The following is a 19,223-nucleotide window of genomic DNA, read 5'->3' as shown; positions in this document are numbered from 1 at the left end:
GTTTTGGTTTTTCTTCCCTCAGCCGTGTCAGTGTGCCGGTTGTGGTGGCAGGGAGCGTGGGGACGTGTTCCGTTTGGCAGTGTCTGTGTGGGTGTGCAGGTTTGCGGGTGTGCGGGTTTGCGGGTGTGCGGCTGGAGCGGGGATGCCGCTCTGAGCCCGTGGCTCAGGGATGTGTCCCTCACCTCACTGCCGGAGCTTTTCCAAGCACCTCGTGAGTGTCTGGCTGTGTCTTGCCAGCCTAGAGACAGGAGGTGGATCACTCGTCTTTGATCCACAAGTGCAGTAAATCCCTCCTCTGCGGGCGGTTTGTCGGACGACGTTCTGTGGTCACCGCAGGTGTGGAGCCCTCGCCTCGGGGCGGGGCACAGGGCGTGATCCAGGGGGTGTGGCACAGGGCGGGGCTCAGGGCATGGCGCCGGGGGTGGGGCACAGGGGGTGTGGCACAGGGCGGGGCTCAGGGCATGGCGCCGGGGGCGGGGCACAGGGCGTGGGGCGGCGCTGTCCCCTAGGGAGAGCAATTAGCTGGTTTGGTAATTGCACTTGGCAGGTGCAGAGCAGTGTTGTGCAGTGGCAGTGGGTTTGCACACACAGTCACTGGTTTACGTCTCGGGTTTGGTTTTGTTGTTTGATTTTATTTTATTCTCTGGAAGAGACGGCTTTGGTTCTGCAGTGGAGCGAGGAAAGGGCAAAACCATTTCATTCCTTCATTGCCAGGGGTTTTTTAAGAATCTCTGGCCACACTTTTAAGAGTATTTTTGTAAAAGCACTTGGCACTCCCTGCTTCTAAATTGTGGAGTAACTTTGTGCGAACAATTCCCAAGAACTGGGTTCCAGTGTTGTCACTGTAGCCATTAAAACAGTCTGAACTGGTGTGCGTTTTGGTGATCGCCATAGCAATGGTGGGGATGTAATTTGCTGACTATTCGTAACGGGCTATTTGAATGTGTTCTTTACAGTCTGACTTGTGTGTGTAACTGAGCATGCCAAATCTTCACATTGACCGAGCCAGACCCACATCCGCCGCGGAATGACAGCGAAGACTTTTCTAGAGGACTTGGTATTTCACCTCCCTCTTCACAAAGTGCCCGAACTCCGCACATCAGAGTAGCTGCAGCTTTTATCAGTGTGCTGCTAAAAGTGATCCGTGATCTGGGCTGCAGCAACTCGTGGCACCTCTGCTTTCTTGCTGCTTATCAGCAGGAGGTGGCTCTGTGTTCGTGCCTCTGGAAAGGTAAGACCGAGCCTCTTTACCCTGTACCGTACATGCCCGGAATCTTTTGCGGTTCAGCACCTCTGTGCCTTAATACTGATTAGACCTTTGATTTCTGAACAGTGGGGAGCTGGGAAACTGGAAAGATACCAGCAGCACTTCAATATAAATGGCTCCTTTCTTATCATTTTATTGCACAAGGAATTAAAAGGAAATATTTGGGACTTTGCTGGCATGTTTGATGAAAAATCCATGTTCAAATAGCATCTGTAATACTACAGAGATCACATTGCTGTAATAACCTATATGCTATGGTTAAAATTACATATGGTTTTAGGTATATAAGATTCAGTTTATCGGGGTTGTGGGTTTTTTTTGTCCTGGTAGGAAAGCTTATATTGAGGAAGAGAATGAGATCATTAGCCATATGTAGCAGAGTCCATACACTGCTTCAGTAGCCCCTTAGGAACGCCTTGTTTGTCCTCGTGCACGCAAACCGCCGTCGTCTCTGGGAAGCTGGGCAGTGCTCCCCGTGCCCTGGCGGAGCGGTTTCCGCAGCGTGAGCCGAGGTGGCGCGAGCGCCGGCAGTGCTGCTGCTGCCAGCCCGGGCGGCGGGAGCTGCCCTGCCCCGAGGGGGCGGCTGTGTCCTCAGCAGCCTTGTCACTCACCGCACGGGCTGGTTACCCTCCTGAGCCGAGAGGCACGTGAGGAACGACTTGAGCTTTGGAGAGAAGGAGGTGGACGCTGCTGTGTGCCTGGTTGTGCGTTTCGTCACGGCTGTGGATGCTCTCAGGGTGCCCCATGTGGAGTTCTGTATGGCTGTTTGTTCTCAGGCGTACATACGTGAATAACGCAGTGGGGCTATGACCAGATGAACCTTTGCGCTCGTGTCCCTGCACGGCACAGAGAGGCTGTTAGGGCTCCTGCTGCTGTTGGCCCCGAGCGCCGGTGTCTGCAGAACCAGATCCCAGCAGCTCTCCAGTGCCACTGGGTTTGGTAGCAGTCGGAGGAGACTCATTCGCTTCACCATTTCTGAGCACAGTGTGCCCCTTGGGAAGGTGTCACCTCAACGGCCGAGCTTTCCTTGGTGTCCACAGAGGCCTGGGGACCTTTTCTAATCTCTCAGTCTGCTCTGGTGTCACGCAGGCTGTGAGGAGCACTGGCTGCCTCCGCCGAGCGCACAGATCATCTCGGGAGAGTATCCAAGGAGAGACGTAAATGCCCCAGAACTCACCAAGGAACGGCAGCTCTTTGCCAGTGTGGCAACTGGAAGAGTTCCCAGTGTATCTCGTGCAGCTGAAGGAAACAATTAGCTGATCTGAAGCTGCGTTAGTATTGGTGCGTATTTGTAGGACAGAGTATACTAGACTAGCAGTATAGCCATGGGGAGCGGGCCTGCCATCCTAGACCTCCGCTCAATGTGCCTTTCACACTCCATGAGATGAGCAGCTGCTGAAAAGAGGAAAAAAAGAATGTTCCTTTCTTGTGTCTTACACGAGGCTCCTCACGCCATGCGCGCCCTTCGTCTGGCCTGGGTATGGCTTCGGTCCGTAGCAAAACCAGAGCCAACAGGTCTTCTTTAAGAAGTTGCACTCTCCTGAGGATCTAAGGGAAAATATCCTTTTTGTGTGTTTAGACACACAGATCAAAGGAAACAACTGTCTTGGCTTGCATTGTGCGGGCATTAGATGTGGTCCAGTTACGCAGAGCTCCGCTGGAGAAGGCGGCGGTGCCCGGGCTCTTCCAGCTTTGACAGAGCCAGGGAGGAAGCTCCGCCAGGCACAGAACAGATCGCTCTTTCCGTCTCTGAAAGGACAGAGCGACTCACTTGGTTTCTTGGGAGGCTCTTGGCAGCACAAACTCCGCCAGATCCCGATCCCGCGGGTGCTGCGTCCCGGCTCTGCACGGCTGGCGCCGCTCTGGTCGCCGGTCACCCGCGCTCCTGTGCCGCCCCAGCCCTGTCCGTTGTGCTGGCAGCGCTCGGTGCTGCCCAGCGGAGCCGTGTGCCCGGAGGCCCCGCAGCGCTGACACCGGGGAGCGGCGGGGCTGGGTCCGTGTCGTCGGAGCGGGACCGCGGGCGGTGCCACCCCGGGGGTCCCTGCGCGGGGCCGGGCCGGCGCCGGGTTACCGGCGGACGGGAGGAACCGTGCTTCCTGTCACAGCCCTTTCAAGCCACGCGCGAGAATCCCTGCCCGAGCCCTCGACTCGCTCCGGGCGGACTCGCAGCCTCTGAGGTTCCGTTTGGCCACGGCGGCTCCCGCAGCCCGGGGGCGGGGGCGTAACCGCGTCCCGGCGCAGGGGGAGAGCGCGCGGCCACCGGCGCGGCTGCCGGCGGGTCCCGCTCCGCTGTGCACGGGGACCCGGGCGGGGCGGGCGCGGGGCGGGGCGGGCGCGGGGATTGGCGGGCGGACCGCCCGCCGCGCCAATCGGCGGCTTTGTTTAGGGTTACAGGGCGCGGAGGGGGCGGGCGCCTGCCGGGGCGGTCCGCAGCCAATGGACAGGGCTGGGGGCGGTGGCGCCGGCGGCCGCCCGGCTCGCTCACCCCATTGGCCCAGCGCGCGGTCACTCTGGCGGACGGCGCTGCTCGTTGGCTGCTGGCGCCGGTGGTGCCGTGCGTCAATCGGCAAGTCCCGCTTCCTCCGCGACGCGGTTGGCTCCGGCGGCTGTCAGTCGTGCGGCATCGCTTCCTGAGTGGCTGCTGCGACCGTCAGTAAAGCGCGGCGTCTCGCTCTCCTCGTTTTCCCGGTGTCTCCGCTTAGTGGCTGCGGAGCGTGTCACTGAAGCGCTGCCGCGTTGCCATTGGCGGCGCGCGCTGTCCATCGCGCCCATCCCCTCAGGGTGCCCGCCCTCCGCCCGACACGATTGGCCGCCGCGGGTGTCAGTGCGGTTTCTCCCCCAATGGGCGGCGCGGGGTGTGCGCCGTGCGCGCGGGGTGGCCGGCCCGGCGGCGGCGGCGGCAGCGGGAGGAGGCGGCGCGCGCCTGGGTCCCGGTCGCGAGGAGGCGGAGGAGGATGTGGCGCGCGGAGGGGAAATGGCCGCCGAAAACAAGCCGGAAGGTGAGAGCGCGGCCGGGCCCACTCGCTCCGCGCCGCCGCGCCGGGCCCGGCCTGGCCGCCGCCGCCGCGGGGCTGCCGGCGCGCCGGGCCTCCTGCGCCGCCCCCCCCCGCCGTCCCTGCCCCCGGCGCGGTTCGCGGAGGCCGGGCTGGGCCGCGCGGCGCGAAGTTTGGCGGCGGCGGGAGCCCCGCGGGGCCGGGCCGGGCCGGGGGGCGGCGGGCAGGCCATGTGCGGCGGGCAGGCCGCGTGGCGCCGGGGCCGCGGCGGCCGGGCTGGGCCGAGGCTCGGGCACGCCTCCCGCCGCCCGCCGGCACGTGCCCGCCCGCCGCCAACATGGAGGCTGAGGCGGCGCGGGGCGGCGCAGGGCGCGGCGCGGGGCTCCGGGCGTCCGCCGGCCGGGGGCGGCCTGGGCCCGCCGCCGCCCGGGGTCACGCCGCGCCGGGCCGGGCTCGGCCGCGCCGCCCCCGTCGCCCCCCCCCCGCCGCTCCCCCCCGGCGGCGGCGGCGGCGCACGTGCCTCGCGAGCGCGCGCCTGTCACGAGCGGGGCGGGCTCGGCCGCGGCCCCGCCGCACCGGGGCCTTCGCGCCGGCGGGAGCGGGCGGGCCGGCGTGGGGGGGGCGCTGCTGGGGCCGGCGGAGCGGCGGGCGCGGGGGGAGGCCCCGGCCCTGCTCGGCCCCGCGGGCGGTGCGGCCGCGGCGGGGAGGGGGGCGGTCGGGGCGCCCAACTCCGGCCGAAAGTTACCGGCGCGGCGGGAGCGGGGCGCGGCGTGTCCGCAAGGGGGTAGCGCTGCTCCGCCCGCGCGCCCGCGGCGCCCCCCAGCCCGGCGGGGCCGTCCGGTGGGAGCTCGGCGGGAAGGGCGGACAGCGGCCCCGGCCCGTTCGTCCCCAGTTGTCTGGCTCGGGCGATTTCCCCGAAGTTCGCCCCGCGGGCCGCGGGAAGCGCTGGCGGCGACTCCCGCCCCGCCGGCGGCTGCTGCGCCCGCTCTCCCGGCCCGGGCGGTCGCGCCGCGGGACGGTGTCGCCCCGGCTTCCACGGTCGGCGGGGCCGCCCGGTGAACCGGTGCCCGGTGAACCGGTGCCCGGTGTCACGGCTCCGCTTGCCGGGGTGGAAGGGGGGGTTTGTGTCCCGCAGCTCGCCGGTTGCGTAACTGAAACCGGGTGTATTTCAGGAATGCCGCTGGCCTTTATTGGGTTGCAGTCGGGCACCTCAAATCTCGGTGTTTCTTTGGCTAATTGTTTTTTCCGTATCCCTGTAGCAAACGTCCTTCCTCGCTTTTAATCCATTTGCAGCTCTTACTGGGAAACCCCTTTTGGGATTCCGGGTTGTGATTCCGACCTCTTCATCTGGATTTTTGCTCAAAGTGCTTTGGAAGTATCTTTTTTTTTTTTGGTTGTTTCTAGTAATTTAGCGGACGTGGAACCTCCACAGGCATGGCCACCTCTGGTTTGCTTTCTGTCTGTGCCTTGTCCGGCATGAGAGCTCGACGGCAAATGTACATTTTACGTAGCAGTGGTGATGATGACTGTTGTCAGCTTCATCTTTTATTAATCTCTTAGATGCTCCCAAATTCCTTAGTTCCATCTTTCCTGTGGTCTGGAAAATACTGGGCTTCTTTTCTCATTTGCATTGAATTAAATGATTAATTCCACTGAACTAGTAAAATATCAACTGGTTAACACAGGTGTGAGAAGAGAATGAGCATCCGTGCGGACTTCATGGCTCAAATAGTGAAGTTTCACTTCTTCAGCAGATGAGTCTTGTTCCCAAGCACACGCGGGCTTGGCTCTTCTTGCCCTTCCTGTGCTAGCGTGCGATGACATTTTCCTGCGTAAGGCGCAGATTTCAGTGTACTCGTTCCTGCGAGGCCGCGGCTTCACAGAACCACGCAGATCAGCGCTCCTTGACTTGAAAGGTAATTTGGTTGTGACGCTTGTTACTTAATGCGGCTGTTATCGTCTTTCGTGGTGGAAACTGATTTTTGTGGGCTGTTGAAGTGTGTGCTTGCCGAGGAGAGGGGTCTGCAGCAGCGTTTGCCTTTGTGCTGGAGTGCTGTGCACGAGCTGCTGGAGGAAGGACGTTTGTGCCCGGCGCTGGAGCACACCCGTGCGCTGCTGCAGCCTGGCGGCTCGCGGAGGGGCTCGCTGGCTGGGGCCGCTCCGTGCCCTGCGGAGCCGTGTCACCGGGGCCGCTCCGTGCCCTGCGGAGCCGTGTCGCCGGGTGGGAGCGCAGAGCCGGCAGCACGGCACCGGCTCCGGTGCTGTGGTCGTAGTGAGCAGCCAGAGCAGCTCCTCACCCTGCCTAGGTCTGTGGTGTATTCTCAAGGAGGCGAGATGTAAACCATTTGTTCCTTAAGTTTAAACTCTGCCTGTCAGAAACTTAAATGGGAGTAATTTTAAAGCATGATTCAAGATAAGTGTTTCACCAGTAGTACGGATGCTAGAGAAGAGAACGCAGGTTGCTTTAGGTTTCTGTTAGTTGAATGTTTAAATCCCGAAGGTGAACGGCAGCGGGCAGGTTATTTGCACGGAGAAGCGCGGCTTTTCTTGGGAGCGGTGTGCCGCACCTGCCTGCAGCGGTGCAGGGGACGCGAGCCTCGTGACAGCAGGAAGCAGCTCTGCAGACCGGCCGGGTGTCGGAGCTTCCCTCTCCAGCTCCGCTCCAGGCTCCTCGTGCCCAGCAGAAATTCCTCGGCGGTGGGTGAGGGTTCGAGGGGAGCCTGGTGTCGGTCCCCTGGCTGCAGGAGGGATTTCCACGTCTCGGAAAACTTGGGTGAGCTTCCTCTTTTCTGGTTTCCCTAGGCAGGATGAAGTTGGGCTCGATGACCGAGCGGCTCTTACGTTACTGCAGCAGAGGGTTTGTGGCTTTTGTAGTTCTGTGTCTGGACCGAAACGGGAGGACTGACCCTGGGAAGTGCTGCTTGGCAGCTCTGAGGGGCTCTGAAATAGATTGGGGTGGGGGTCTGCTGCAAATGTAAAAACGTTCAGGGCTGGATGTGCATAGGGACCCTTTCCTGGTATTTCTGTGCGTTCTCCTGGGCAGGTCTGAAAGCCAGGGCTGCGAAGCGGAGCGGTGCCCATGTACATGTGGCAGCTGGTGCGGGAGCTGGCGCTGTTAGTGGTGCCCTCGCCGTCCGGTGCCGTGCAGCGGGTGGATTTTCCTCTGCTATTCATGCAGGGCCAGGAGTTGGTGGGGACCGAGGGCCTCGGCGCTTCAGGTGTGCTGGGATGCCGAGCGACTGTTCGGGGACCGTCCCCCTGGAAAACCACACAGTCCTGATTTGGTTGTTGAACAGCAAATATTTACTTCCCTCTGCGGAAGTGTTGCATAACAATTTATTGCTTAAACAAAGCCGGGGTTATTGCAGCGCGATGGTCGGGTTCGTACCGCAGTCCTTCCTGGCTGAACACCTGCTCGGCCGCGCGGTGCTGCGGGGGTGGTGCTTGTTTCACCGGTGTCTGTGGTCAGGGGTGGACGAGCTGCCTCCTGCTGGGGCCTCTGGGCGCGGGGCTGTGAGCCAGCAGGACGGGGCACAGCGGTGGGCTCCGGTGGCTCTCGGGACTGCGGGAGCTGTGTGTGCGAGAGCCGTTCTGTTCAGTGCTCTGGTGTTGTACCTGTTCGACGTGCAAGATTCCTGATGGAAGGCATGGGGCTTGTTTAAAGCTCGAGCTTTTAAATTCCACATCTATTGTTCTTAATGATTTTCCCAAACACTTAGTCTCAAAAGGTTTTTAGTTTATTTGTGTGGGTTTTTAAAGCTAGGTCTGTAGGAAGGTTTCCTATAGCCATTGTAACTCAGGTTTCATTTCCTTTATCAGGAAACAGTGCAAGGATTATGTGCAAGTAAGTTTAAAACAAATGTTTTTAAAATTCAGTCTTTCAGGACTTGGTGCTGACTTTACGAACGCATTTAAATGATCCTTCTCAAACGTGCCGTCTTTTAGAGACTGCTTGGAAAGCTGCCCGGCAGCAGAGGAAGAGGAGAAGCTCTGTCCAGGGTGCCCTCAGAAAGAGGGAGCTGGAACGTGACCTTCCTGTTCCAGTGTCCCTCTGTCTCTGTTCAATAGCCAAATATGTCTGCAGGGAGAGGAAACAAACAAAGCCCAATGCGAAAACAGCAGCAAACCCCCCAAAGCTTCCCCTGGAGCGAGCCGAGCGTGCTGCGGAGCCACACGTTCATTGCGGTGCGGCTGCGCGTGTCCTGGCTGCTTCCTGCCTTCCTCTTGAGGCCTTTCCGAGTTGTTCCTGTGTCCTGTGTCCATTTCTGTGCCCCTTCCTGCGCCCCTTCAGCCCCGCCTGGTGCTGGCCCTGGTTCAAGCGCTGTGGGTGTGAAGGCGCCGGGGTCCCTGGGGCAGTCATGGCGCCGCGGCCGAGCGAGCTCCCGTAGGCGCCGGGGCTGGAGGGCTCGGCGTCCTTGTCCTGCTCTTGGCGCATCTTTGCTTCCAGGGGTTTCACGGTGCTGTTTGGGTGTTTGTTTTCCCTGCCAGCTCTCCAGGTAGGTTTCCAAACTCAAACCACTCATAGCTTAAAAAAATAAAGTAAAAATATCGGTGGTTGGCGGCTGCCAGTGTGCAGGGCCCGAGTGGGCGATCTCACGAGCCTTGGCCAGTACTTCAGGGTACTTGGAAATGTGCTGTAGTCTTGAGGACGTTTGTAGTATTGAGAACTGTGTAGAAGGGTGGTTCATTTTTGTGAGGCTTAACTACTAATATCCATCTGTCTTTAGTTTCATTGCAGTTGAATTTGATGATGTAGTTTTAGTGAGAAGCCAGGGACGAAGGAAAGGATGGCGGGTCAGAAGCCAAGGCGTCGCCGGTGGCCCCGAGCGATGCTCCAGTCGCGTGTTGCATTCACCGTGTGTAAAAGCGACGCGGGCAGCGTGGAGCGCGAGCAGCCCGTGCGTGCCGGGCGCAGCATCCTCAGGGCGGCTGTCACACCGCCCGGGCGGGGAGCACAGCCCCAGGTGCTGAGCACGGCCGTCCATGTGCAGCGTAAGAGACAACGGCTAATTGCGTGAGCCAGACCTTCGCCAGCGCGTGGGCTTCATGGAGAATTGTGCTATCAACTCTTCCCCAAAACACACCGGTTGCAGTTTTACGTAACTGCGTTGTTTAAGTTGAATTCAGTTATAAAATGTCAAGAAACTTCCTGCTATGTGAAAAGGATACAATAACTTACACGTAGCGCGTTACTGGTGGGAAAACCGGGGCGGTAATACAGAGCAGCAGAGTTTCAGCTGGATTTGCATTTCTTGCAGCCTTAGGATGGTTTGTAGAGCTTGTTACAGCAACGGAGTATCACAAATGTTCCAAGAAATTAGACTAGCTTCAATAATTTACTGGAGTAAAATGATGTTGATCGTCCTTGATACTGCTGCCATTCCTGTGATCTCCTCGTCCCCCCGCTTTCCTCACAGGCAGCAATCCCAGCGGTGTGTGTGCTGGTTTGCCCGTCGGCCTCTCTTGCTCCTCTTTCACGTTTTTACCTTTGCCTGAAGAGCTGACACTTCCCCCGTGTCCCCCGTGTCCCCCGTGTCCCCCGTGTCCCCCGTGTCCCCCGTGTCCCCCGTTCCCCAGCAGGGACCGGAACGCCTTTGCTCGACCGGCATCTGAGCTGAGCACTGGCAAAGGAGCCGGGCCTGGTTATCTTGTCTGAGCCGCCCTCGACTGGTATTTAGAAATTGGCTTTTGTTGACAAGAGATTTACAACTGTAATTGTCCAAATATTTCTAGAACACAGACCAAGAGCGGTTGGGTTTGTTTATATCGCTGCTTGTTGACTGATTGAAAATGCCAGGGACCAAGTTTAACTATGAGGAAAAGCATCCCAGTCGTTCAGAAGTTTGGATCAGGGGTGATTCTTTGCGTTTAATTCTGCCAGATTGGATTTATCGGTTTTGTCTCTGTCCAGAGGTCAGCACGTGGAGGAACAGCGAACTGCATGGTGACAGCCCAGCCCAGGGCCCGCCAGAGCCAAATCAGCATGGAGATGCCAATGTGAATTCTTTTGGCTTTCATTTTGGTCTGTGTTCGCGCGTCATCGCTGGAGAAGCGGTTGTTGGAAGAGCAGCAAAGGGGGGTTTTGGGAGAGCCAGCGGGGCTGGGAGCCGGCGGTGCCGGGGACGGCGCTGGGGCCTTTGCTCTGCGAGCTGCCGTGATCGCACCCAGCGCTCCGACACCAGGCACAGGGGACTTTTACAGGCTTGTTCTTTATGTTCATTTCCAGCATAAAACTGTCTGCAAATCAGCGGCTGATGAACTCCCATTCAGCCATTTCTCTTCTCCAGTTACACCTTCTATTGATACACTGTGGTAGTTAAATGGTCTATAGATCTGAATTCACCCCCTGGATCACAAGAGATTTAAGAACCAGTTAAAGAAAAAGCAAAGGTGGTTTGGAGAGCGGGGTTAGGGCCCAGACTCGCTGTGTGATTTGCTGTTGTGCGCTTTGAAGTTTTATGGCCCGTGTTGCATCCCTTGGGAGGATAAAGTGTAAGGAGCATGAAGAAACCCATAAAATTACGAAGGGTTTATGTGGTATAATTAATACGGAACTTTCTGTGAACTTTATAATCGCTTTATTTTCTTAGTTTTGCGCGAGTTTCTGGTTTGCTAAGGAGCAATCTCGAAGATCGCTAGTGGAATTTAAATTTGGGATTTCCGTACCATATTCCAGGATCCATTGTGGGCCGCTGTGTTTCAGTGTGCATCTTCCTTATTGTAGCTTGCAGATTTGGCCGTGCATGCCTTGGGAAGCATTTTTTGAGCTGTGGCCAGCTTTGCACTAAAAAAAAACCCCTGTCGATACAGCTTTACTGGCAAATCCTCCTTGTGCAAGTGCAGCTTTGCTTGCAAAAGCACTTTTTATTGACACTGGATGGGTTTGCAGATCACAATGTCATAAGTCGCACCCATAGCAAAAATAATACGAGGGAGAGAGTTCAAGTACAAATCTGGGCTGGATTTGCACAGTAGAACCAAATAAATATTGTGAAATTGCAGCTCCTGTTTGTAACCACAGTGGAGGTTGCGGCCGTGGGTGGGGGGCGCTGCTCCCCGTGCGGAGCGGGGCCGGCTCCGGCTCCCCTGGCGGGGCAGGGGACGCTGCCCGGGGCTGTGGCCACAGCAGCTTGGCTGGAAGTGACAGGTGAGGTCCAGGCCGAGGGACAACTGCGTCTTTCCTTTTCTCCAGCTCTCTCAAGGTGTGTGTGTTCTAGCTGGAAGGATTGCGTGTGGAACATAAGTAGCAAAGCAATAGCTGGTTTGGAGGAATGTGAACTCTTGGTGGGTGGCCTGCAGGGGTGGCAGGTCCTGGGGACACTTGGGGACCTGCTGGTGGAGACGTGTCTGGAGGAACCGGAGCACGGAGAGGGGTCCAGGGGGACGTTTCAGCGTTGGGGACGGCTCCAGCGCTGCGGCCACCGTGGGCATCGCCCGTGGGCATCGCCCATGGGCGCCCATGTGCTCTGGACCCTCCTGGCTGGCTCGCCAGCTTCGCCCTTGCCCAAGGTCAGGCCCGGTTTAGGGAGGCTGAGCTGAGGGCTCACTTGCCGTGCTGTGGTTGTTGCGCGTCGCGCTGACCGCGTGGCCGGAGCGTCCCATCGAGGCGGTGGCGGTTGCCGTTTTCCATGCTGGGGAGTTTTTGGAATGAAGAAATGCGGTTGCTAAACGCAGAGAAGGAAAGCATATGTGAAATGCTGTCACCCTCCGGGATGGTGCAAGTGACCTTCCCTTGCTGTTGTAACGCACAGGCGTGAGATGCCAACGACAGGAGGTGGAAGCTTTAGAGTCAGCAAGTTCTGATAACTTGTACCAAAACATTTTTAAGGGATCTATTATCCATAGGCACTTTCTGGATTAATAATACTGATAATTGATGACAGTGGAAGAAAGTTAATAAAACGAGCTGAATAATTAGAGGTCTGCCAGCCCTGCAAAATAATAGAATGAATGATAGAGGACTTGACTGATACGGAGGTAAGGGGAAGTAATACAATTAATGTCAATTAAAATGTGCCCATGGAAAATAAGCTGATGAGATGTAACTGGGGATGTAGTTTGGCTGATAAAAGCAATAATGTGTGCTGTAAAATACTTTGCCTCCTTAATGAATTGAATATAGTGCAATGCAATATTTTGAATGAGAAATGAAAACGGTATAAAGTTAGTGTAGGGAATGTTAAGTAGGTACCAGCTAACTCTGCTGGAGGGACTGGCAACACGGGCGGGGAGGACTGGGGCTGCCGGCGTGCCGGGCCCGGCCAGCTCTGCGCTCTGTCCCGTGGGTCGGTGTCTTTGGGGCTGCCGGCGTGCCGGGCCCGGCCAGCTCTGCGCTCTGTCCCGTGGGTCGGTGTCTTTGGGGCTGCCGGCGTGCCGGGCCCGGCCAGCTCTGCGCGCTGTCCCGTGGGTCGGTGTCTTTGGGGCTGCCGGCGTGCCGGGCCCGGCCAGCTCTGCGCTCTGTCCCGTGGGTCGGTGTCTTTGGGGCTGCCGGCGTGCCGGGCCCGGCCAGCTCTGCGCTGTCCCGTGGGTCGGTGTCCTTGTGGATCACCCCAGGCGTTTGTGAAGCTTCGAGCGGCCGGAGGTGGGACAGTCACACAGGGAGAACACTGGCTTGGAAAAAGGAGTGGCCAAGAAGCCCCGTGGGCTTAACGGTCTGAGATCCTCAGTGTCAAGGCAGAGATCCTGGAGCGCTGTACAAAAGACAATGGAGGGATCCTTCTCCTGACTTCCTTACCGGCTCCGCAGAGCTCTCCACTCTGGAGGAGGGGACGCGGCAGTGCTGGTGTTGGGTTGGGGCAGCCAGAGAGGAAAGGTCCCCCAGCCGGGAGCGCGGGACTCGTGAATTATAGAGCAGCTCACGTTTATCGTACACATCGCTGCTTGTCTTGTAAGCTCATCTGCTCCGCTTGCACGAGTGGTTGATTTAACAGCATGTACGGTGTTGAACTCGACACATCCAAGCGCAGGATCGAGCTTTGAAAGTCCCGGGGCTGTGGAGCTGCGGGTTTGCGCTTCCCGCGCGCCCGCGGGACGGGGTCTGGTTTGCTGCGGCTCGGGGACGTTCCGTGTTGTGCGGGATTGCAGGGAAGTTTTATCAAGATGCTGGCAGCTGTTTAATGACATAAAATGATTAGATGTATAAAAGGGAAGGTTAATATCCTTTTTCTGTACACTTCCAAATGGGAAATGACTACAAGTTAATTTTGTAGGGTAGAACGGCAGTTATTGTGTGGCTCTTGTACCCCGCTGTGTGGGACACAGGGCGCTGGGCGGGGGGAAGGAGCGCGGGGCTGTGCGGAGCATGAGGCCAGTGGGTGATGGGGAAAGAGCACGGGGCTGTGCGGAGCGTGAGGCCAATGGGTGATGGTGAAGGAGCACGGGGCTGTGCGGAGTGTGAGGCCGGCACAGGATGGGGGAGAAGGGGCGCAGGGCTGTGCGGAGCGTGAGGCCAGCGCAGGATGGGGGGCAGGGGGAGGGAGCCTAGGGCCGTGCCGAGCGGGGTCTGTTCCTGCCGCTCCCACCCTCCTGCGGGCCGGGTCTGGTCCCGTGGATGCTCCGGTGCTGGAGGTGGCGTTAGGGCAGTTAATGCTTCCGGGACTCACGCAGGCTGCTGTTGGGCTGCAGGGCTCTGGGGGGCTCTCATTTGTCTGTTTGTTTTTTTAAGGGTAATTGATGCACTCGCTGCATTTTTAGCAACAAAAAAGAATAATCTTATATTCTCCGGTAGTTCTGCTTTCGAGAGCCCCGGGCATGGTGAGGGAGGAGGATTTCCATCCCTCTGCCTCGCTCACATGTTGAGGAGCTGCATTCACTGCCTGAGCGGTCCCTGGAAGGAAAAGTAACCTGTTTTTAATCAGGTACAGTGCATTTTAGTTTTAAATGAACTAATAGACCTTGAGTTGCATTTCTGCTGCAGCTTGGCAAAATTATAGCAGGTACTGGGGCTCTGTGCTTATTTACTTGCAAATCCTGTCAAGTGTGAACTTCATTTACGACTTCCCTGGCAGGTCATAGCGCTATGGTCACAGCTTCTGTAACATTTTGTCACTATTGCTTGTAAAATTTGTCGCTGAGGGAGGCAGGAAGCTGAAGGAGGCACAGGTAAGCACACACAGGCTCCTCGTGCACAAATCCATCAAAGCTCCTCTCCAACTTCGCAGCCACGAGGAACTGAACTGTATCTGTGTATCTGGAATAAAAGTGCGATTTGAACCGAAAGCCGTGTTGTTCTTTGCGCTGGCGAGGCGCCCGCCCTTTGGCACGCGGACGGGGGGTTCCGGGGCTTGCTGGAGCCCGGCTCTCGCGGGAAGCGCCGCTCCTGTCCGTACATCACGTGTCTCCTCTTCTTTCCAGATGATCATGGGAACAGCAATGGCAGTCATGTAAAAATCTTTTTACCGAAGAAGCTGCTTGAATGTCTACCGAAATGTTCAAGTTTACCAAAAGAGAGGCACCGCTGGAACACTAACGAGGTAGCTAAATCTCTTATTTACTGTTAAATGTACCAGCTTACTTGATGCTTGTGGATTGTTTTTTGAGAGCATGCCATGAAAGTTACAGGGTACGAATTCACTGGCTCCAGAACCTGTTGCTTAAACGATGAAGTCCTGTTACATGTTGAAAGTGGGATTTAAACTGGAGTTGAAGGCACACGTGAAGCTGGTGTGGCAGGAGTCTATTGCTCGTGTGCATGTCGCCCGTCTCAAAGAGTCAGGTCTTGTGGCATCCTCCTGACGTGCTCCAAAGTTGTGTAACGTCAGACAGGTGTTTGGGCGCAGTGTTGAACAGGTGCTGTCTTTCCATGCGTAAGGACTTCCGAACAAAACCACAGCGCGTGTTCTTTCCTGCCAAACAGGATCCTGAGAAATAACCAGCTCGCGCCTGTCTGGCAAATCTTGTTAGGACAGGGAGGCACAGAGAACGGGTGTTTTGTACTGGAATCGGTTACTCTGAAAGTGGCAGCCTGCAGATCTCCTGTTAACACGCCGTGGCTGGGTTCCCTGGTGAGACACACGAGTGCGCGGTGGAGCCGAAGCACGGTTCAGACAGGCCCGCGCTCTTGGTTCCCTCGGGGCAGCGAGGCTGGAGTTGCACCGCAGTACCCACAGTGTAGCGGTGGTGCGGTAGCGCTGTCTTACTGTGCCTTTGCCACGTTGTGGGAATCGTTCGATAACAGAGGCGAGCAACTCTGGGAAATCCCTGTCAAACTGCAGTCAGTATCTGCCTGTTGCACGCTGACTGTTCTGTAACATTTAAATGTGTTTGCACAAACGCTGCTCACGAGTTTAAGTGCAAGCGGCGAGCTGGGCGCAGTGGGACACGCGTCAGCCCCTGTGCACGCTCAGGGCTGGGTGCTTCGCCCCCACCGCTGTCTGAAGGTTCAAGTCGGGTATCTGGCTTTGCCATACCGAGTGCTGTGACAGAGCGAATCGGCTCTTGTGGGGAGCTGCTGGTGGTGGCCCTTTTGTGTAGATGTTTTTGTCGTGGGTCATTTGAATCGAAATGTAAATTTTAGAAAACGTGGGTTGCAGTTTATTCTGGGCTGGTGTTTGTGCTAATGGGCCCGGGGCACGGAGCTCGAGCCCTTCCGGTGGCTCGGAAGGATGATGTTTGACAAAGACAGCTGAGGAGGCAAGCGCTCTGCAGGGCTTGTGGCACAAGGAGGCTCCGTCCTGTGACGGGAGGCAGCTTGCTGGGGTTCAGTCGCGTGTCTCCCTGGTTTAGAGGCTCGTGTACCCGCTCACACGCTTCCAGCTTCGCCGTGTGGCCTCCCAGGGTACAGAGCGTGGCAAACAAGTTTAATTGATAGCTGGAAATCTTGATTATTCATAAGCGCAATGCAAAGCAGAGCGCGTAGGTGCTTGCAGTGTGGATGGGGCTGGAAGAAGCATCCTCCATCTGAAGGACACGGCATACCGGAGGGGGAAGGTGAGCGGCTTGGATGGTGCCTGTTTTTGCTGTAGGTTTGTCTTGGACTTTAATTCTAGATCAGTTGTTTGCTAATAATCACGAATCATCAGCTGGTATGTTAAAAACTGCAACCAGCCCTCTTCTGTCTGTGGGGTGTCCGGTTTGTCGCGCTCGTCAGGGTCTGCTCCGAACCCACGACCGTGGGACTGTGCGGTGGGACCGGGGCTGCTCTGGGCTGGCTCTGCCGCCCTGTGTGCGGGTCGTGGTTTCCCTGTTGCGTTATTGACAAGGAAGAGCTTTCCTTGTGGCCTGGGATGTTTGGCCTCATCAGCTCAGAGGAGGAAAAAAAGGCGGAACTTTGTGCCTGGATGGAGTCTTGGAAAATTTGTGATGATGATGGCGCAGGAGGGAGCTCAGCTTCCAGGTTTGATTTCCCTCCCTGCCCCCTGCGGGGGTTTGCTCTGCCGCAGGTCCCCGCGGAGCGCCCGCAGACCGGGCTGAGCGCCGGGGCGGCTGCACTGCACCGTGGGGGTGGACAAACACGGTCCCGTGAGAGCCGACGAGGTCGTGGTTGACTTTACACTTGGTAAAATCGTGCTGTGAGCAGCAAGAGAGATGGAGCATTTAAAAGTGCTTAGAACATGTTATCGAGATGTTTGCTTTCCTTCAGATTGTGCCGTTTTAACTGAAATGTTTGATGGAAATATATTTCCATATCAAGATGTCATCTCGTCTTAAATCCAGTTTATAGTGGTTTCATATTTCCTGGTGACGGAAGTGTTCCTTCTATATTTTTATTTTTTCCAGAGACAGAAAATCGTAAGTTTAGCCGAGCAATTGAATGACAGATTTACATGTTCTGGGGTTCCCCTGGAAGCGCGTGAGCTGCTTTCTCCTGCTCGGGGGGCATGGAAAGGGGATTTTCATGGGATTTCTCACGTTGGGACAGGTCGGTTAACGGCCAGGGCGCTGCGGGGCTCCGTGCGAGTGAGGGAGATAGTGCCTGGCTCCTGGCTTGCGGTTGTTCGTTTGGAACCGGTTTGGTGTTGCGGAAGGCAGATGGGGTTTGGTGTCAGACTCCTGGTGGTCGGTGCTGCCCGTGGCTCGCTCGCGGTGCCCGGCACGGGGCTGCAGCCCCCAAAGCGCCTGCGGGTCCCTCGGGCTCCCAGCCTGGGCCCGTGGTGGGCGGCTCGTTAGGCGCTGGTCGCGCAGTGGCTCGTTAGGCGCTGGTCGCGCAGTGGCTCGTTAGGCGCTGGTCGCGCAGTGGCTCGTTAGGCGCTGGTCGCGCAGTGGCTCGTTAGGCGCTGGTGGCTGGGCGGCAGGGGCTGGTCTGGGGAGGCGCTGCCCGGCAGCTCCGCCGTGGCGCGGGGCCGCGGTCGCGCTGACCTTGGCTCGCGTGGCGCTTGCCCGAGCGGGGTTGCGGCTTCCAGCGGAGATGCCTTTCACTAATGGAGCTGGCAGCCGCAGTCATTAATCATCCTTGTAAACACGTGGTGACACAGGACGAGAAAGAAGGAAAAGTTAGACATCCCGAGTGTGCAGTGCTACCTAGGGCTTTTGTTTCCCACAGTGCCCTGTATTTACGTTCTCTGTTGGGAAAACTGAGAAGTTCCACAGCAGAAAAACCCAGTAGTACTTGCTGCATGCGCTTGGGCTTCTCGAGGGCACGGCAGGAACGCCCCTTTTCCCGTGTTTCACACCCTGTGGGCTCAGGTATCGCTCGATAGTGTGCGAGTAAGTGCAGTTACAGAGCTGTATTTGAACATCGCTTAGCCTAGCAAGAAATTCTTTGATGCTGCTCTGGGGACCTTGAGTCGCGTGCTCACGGACTTCTCCGGCGTGGTCTCGCGTCTTTGCTTCGCTTGCACGACAGTGACGTTCTCCTCTTCCACTCGGCATCCAGCGTCTGTGGGGCGCAGGACGGGGCCGTTGGTGCCCGTGCCGTGGTGGGTGGGGGCCGTTGGTGCCCGTGCCGTGGTGGGTGGGGGCCGTTGGTGCCCGTGCCGTGGTGGGTGGGGGCCGTTGGTGCCCGTGCCGTGGTGGGTGGGGGCCGTTGGTGCCGTCACCGACCAACAGCAGGAGTGTAAGAAAACCTGTGTAAAGGAGCAGGAGAAGCCCTGAGGTGCGGGGGAGCGTTCCGCCTGCCTCGAGCGCCGGTACCTGCGCCCGCCTGGCCGGGTGGTGGCTTTGCGCCCAGGTGTGATGGCAGGTTAAGGCTGATCAGCGAGCGAGATGGAAGTTTCTCTTCATCAGAAGCACTTCATTATGGGTTTATTTTGTGAAATTAATGGAATTCTGTGCTTTGCTTAATGTACAAGGCAGAAAATCTGCTACTGGCTTTGCTTTTGCAGTTTCTCAGCCGTGTTTACATAATTGGTAAATGCTGTGAGCAGACTTGGTGATCGAGCAGGATTGAAAGGTTCCTGTTAGAACGAAAGCGGCAATACCTGCTGGCTGCTCCGGCTCTGACGGAGATTCCTCCTCTTCCCCATAGGAAAGCCTGACTCTTCCTTCCTTCCTTTTAGCTAGCGTTAGGACCGATGTAATTGTACACGGATAAGTCTCCAAGAACGGCTGGTGGTGCAGTTCTGGCAGTTAACGTGTCGGCGTCCCAGGACCAGCCCGGTGGTGCAGAGCGCAGCGAACCGCGGTGGCTCGCCTTGGGCCAGCGCTGCCCTCCTGGTCGCTTTTCTTTTTCCCAAGTGAATTCAATTGAATGAATTAAATTAACTTTTTCACCCTTAATGATTGCTAAAGAAAAAAATTACTTCATAATTAGTTTTAGCGTATGCACAAAGTATAAAATGCTGCCGGTGTTTAACTCCCTGGCTGAGTAACCTGTCAGGATGCCTCTGTGCGTTTTTACACGTGTTGAAACTTTCCATCAACGGGTTTGGAATCGTGGGGTGTGTTTGGAGGGCTCCCGGGGCCGTGCTGTGGGTGGTGGGTGCCCCTGCCCCCGTGGGCTCATGGGGCTCGGGTGCCAGGACGGACCCAAAGACTCGACAAGCATGTTAATGGAATGAGCGTTTAGCCGCGGGTCTGCAGGGACG

At 57.4% G+C, this 19,223-nt stretch overlaps 1 protein-coding gene across 11 annotated transcripts in view; it reads left to right on the top strand.

Moving 5' to 3' along the window:
- The window catches only part of CAMTA1 (calmodulin binding transcription activator 1), a 156,043-nt gene that overhangs the window by 3,790 nt on the left and 133,030 nt on the right, over positions 1–19,223 (top strand). For 6 of the 11 annotated variants that reach the window (XM_065855143.2, XM_071798329.1, XM_071798330.1 and 3 more), the window contains exon 3: positions 14,614–14,732. In XM_065855143.2, coding sequence (XP_065711215.1) covers positions 14,614–14,732 — 119 coding nt within the window. Of the gene's footprint in view, positions 1–4,125; positions 4,267–5,955; positions 6,177–13,987; positions 14,118–14,613; positions 14,733–19,223 lie in introns of those variants that run through there. The other 5 variants (XM_071798333.1, XM_071798335.1, XM_071798331.1 and 2 more) reach the window with 4 other exon arrangements.

This window comes from Patagioenas fasciata, chromosome 23 (assembly GCF_037038585.1).
Source record: "Patagioenas fasciata isolate bPatFas1 chromosome 23, bPatFas1.hap1, whole genome shotgun sequence".
Classification (NCBI taxonomy): domain Eukaryota; kingdom Metazoa; phylum Chordata; class Aves; order Columbiformes; family Columbidae; genus Patagioenas; species Patagioenas fasciata.
This window is presented reverse-complemented; position numbering and strand designations above follow the sequence as displayed.